The sequence below is a fragment of the Pongo abelii genome, chromosome 1 (assembly GCF_028885655.2).
Source record: "Pongo abelii isolate AG06213 chromosome 1, NHGRI_mPonAbe1-v2.0_pri, whole genome shotgun sequence".
In the NCBI taxonomy this organism is placed as follows: domain Eukaryota; kingdom Metazoa; phylum Chordata; class Mammalia; order Primates; family Hominidae; genus Pongo; species Pongo abelii.
This window is the reverse complement of record NC_071985.2, coordinates 81,763,876-81,766,428: the sequence shown is the minus strand read 5'-3', so window position 1 is coordinate 81,766,428 and position 2,553 is coordinate 81,763,876. Positions and strand designations below refer to the sequence as shown.

General features: G+C 45.5%; 1 protein-coding gene across 1 annotated transcript; it reads left to right on the top strand.

Moving 5' to 3' along the window:
* Positions 1 to 802: 802 nt before the first annotated feature.
* Positions 803 to 1,450, top strand: LOC100437011 (dynactin subunit 5-like). The gene has a single exon (XM_054525761.2). The coding sequence runs from the start codon at positions 803 to 805 to the stop codon at positions 1,349 to 1,351; it is 549 nt and encodes a 182-aa protein (XP_054381736.1). The 3' UTR covers positions 1,352 to 1,450.
* The last annotated feature ends 1,103 nt before the right edge of the window (positions 1,451 to 2,553 follow it).

The window sequence follows — 2,553 nt, the reverse complement described above, 5'->3', positions numbered from 1 at the left end:
GCTGATGACTAATCTATCATACAGCTTGGACATTTGTTCTTTCATCAAATATTTACTGAGCACCTACTAGGTAACAGGCATTGTGCAACATGCTGAGAAGACAACTGGGTTTTTAGGTTAGTGGAAAAAAGAGAATGAGAACATAGCTTAGGAAGTGACATGGGCACAGAGAGCACTGACCTGGTGTGGAGCAGGGGTGGGGAAGGCAAGGAGCAGTTGGGCGGGCAAAGAGATAATGGGGAAGGAAGAAAGGAGAAAGAGAGAAAGGGAAGAGATAGTGAGAAAGAGAGAGAAAGGTGATTTCAGGGTCTGCACGAGGCTCAGTGTGTCTGAAGCAGTGTGTGCTGGCTTGGGAGATTGGGAGATGGGGCTGGAAAAGCAAGTGGAACAGACTGTAAAGTCTTTTATCGACCATTTAAGAAGCTTGGATTTTAAATAGCAAAGAGTGGGGAACAACAAGTGTTTACAGATGTCTACTCTATGCCAGATATTGTCCTAAGCCTACTACTAACCTCAATCAGTTTTTAAAGCAACTCTAAGAGACTGGGGCTATTATTATTCCCCTTTTACAGATGAGAAGCCTGTGCTAGAAATGAGAGTCAGGATTGAAACCAGGTAGTCCAGCTTCAGAGACCATGCTTTTTAGCACAGCCCCTGGCCTTTGTGGCCTCATTTAAGGGTCTCAGCAGAGAAAGGACATGGCCAGATAGAAATATTGGAATGGCAGAAGTAGCCGGAATCTCAGAAAGACTGATTAACTGACTCTGACAGGATCCGGGGCTGAAGGAAGGAGGCGGTGGCCATGGAGTTGGGTGAGCTGCTCTACAACAAGTCTGAGTATATCAAGACGGCATCTGGGAACAAAGCCAGTCTCCAGTCAGTGTTGTGTGGAAGCCAGAACATAGTTCTCAATGGCAAGACCATTGTGATGAAAGACTGTGTTATCCGAGGGGTTCTGGAAAATGTAAGAATTGGACACCATTGTGTTGTGAAAAGTTGTAGTGTCATAAGGCCACCATTCAAGAAATTCAGCAAGGGTGTTGAATTCTTTCCTTTACATATTGGGGACCATGTCTTTATTGAGGAAGAGTGTGTGGTCAACGCAGCTCAGATTGGTTATTGCATTCATGTGGGCAAGAACTGTGTGATAGGGTGCCGGTGTTTGTTGAAAGACTGCTGCAAAATTCTTGACAACACAGCATTACCTCCAGAAACTGTGGTCCCACCATTCACTGTCTTCTCAGGCTGCCCAGGATGCTTCTCCGGAGAGCTCCTGGAGTGCACTCAGGAGCTGATGATTGATGTCACCAAGAGCTACTATCAGGAGTTTTTGCCCCTGACACAGGTCTAGCGTCTCTGCCTCACGTCTTGAATCTGCTTGAGCTCTAAGATGAACCTGGGGACAAAGTAAGCCAGTCAGCACCTACAAAGAGCTCTTGTGTCTTTGACACCTACCACTCTCCTTCTTTAAAAAAATTTCTTTAGAATTTCTCAATCCTCAAGGCTCTAAGCTCTTAAGAATTTACTAACAGATGGACTATCTGGAGGCGTTGTCTTCAAATGCTGTGCTTACACCTTATCTATGACCAGTCACTTTCTACCATTATTTGTGGAACACAGAATCATCTGTTCCCAACACTCCAGCCCCTTGGTCCTGTGCATGGCTGGATCCCACCGGAAACGGGCCTGCACAGCAGCAGCACCCTCCTGGTGTGGAGGTTATGTAGCTGGTGTGCTGCTCATACACTGCCCATGCTGAGCGCCTCCCACACAGGTAATGCCCAGCTTTTCTGCTGTTAACACATTTGGCCAGTTGTTGCAATTGCTCATAATCCTGGGAGAAGGTGTTTGTGACTTTTCAGAGCCCAGATTCCTTTTGGTTATTAAAACTTGAAGGGAGGGGTGATTAGTGTTTCTCTCTTTTCTTCCTAAAAGGACCTTAGCTGTCCTAGGGTAGTTAGTAAAAGGCTTTTTACCATTTTGACCTAGGGCCTTTGGCTTTCACTAAAAGTGGGGACCTCAGCATCCCAGATTTTACTTCTGCCAAGGGTTAGATTTGATTCTCTCATGTGGATGCGTTAGTCAGGTTGTTACTCCTTGCCTCAAGGTACTTACCTTATTTCATTGAAGACACCGCATTTGTGAACTCTTGCCCCCTCACCTAGAAAAATTCAGCCTACCCTGTATTTGCCATAAACTCCACAATTCACACCAAAATGTCTGTACTTAGAGACCATTTGCATCTATACATGAAGGGCTCTTGAAATCAGTTTGTGGGCACAGAGCCCCAGGAGTAAATGAAGTTGCTAGGGCTGTTCTTACCATCTCCTTCTGGCCAATAGCACAATCCTTCTTGGTTCTGCTCTGACCTCTTAGCTTAGGAGGAAGATTTAGAAGTGGGGGCTGAGAAGGTTGGCCTTGCTCAATGCTCTGATCTGTAAGTGAATAGGGCAGAACAGTTCAGCCTTGAAGGTTAGAACTTAGCAGGAGCTATCCTGACTTAATGTCCATTTGTGGGGTTTGCAAAATAGAACAGCTGTATGTAATCATTTC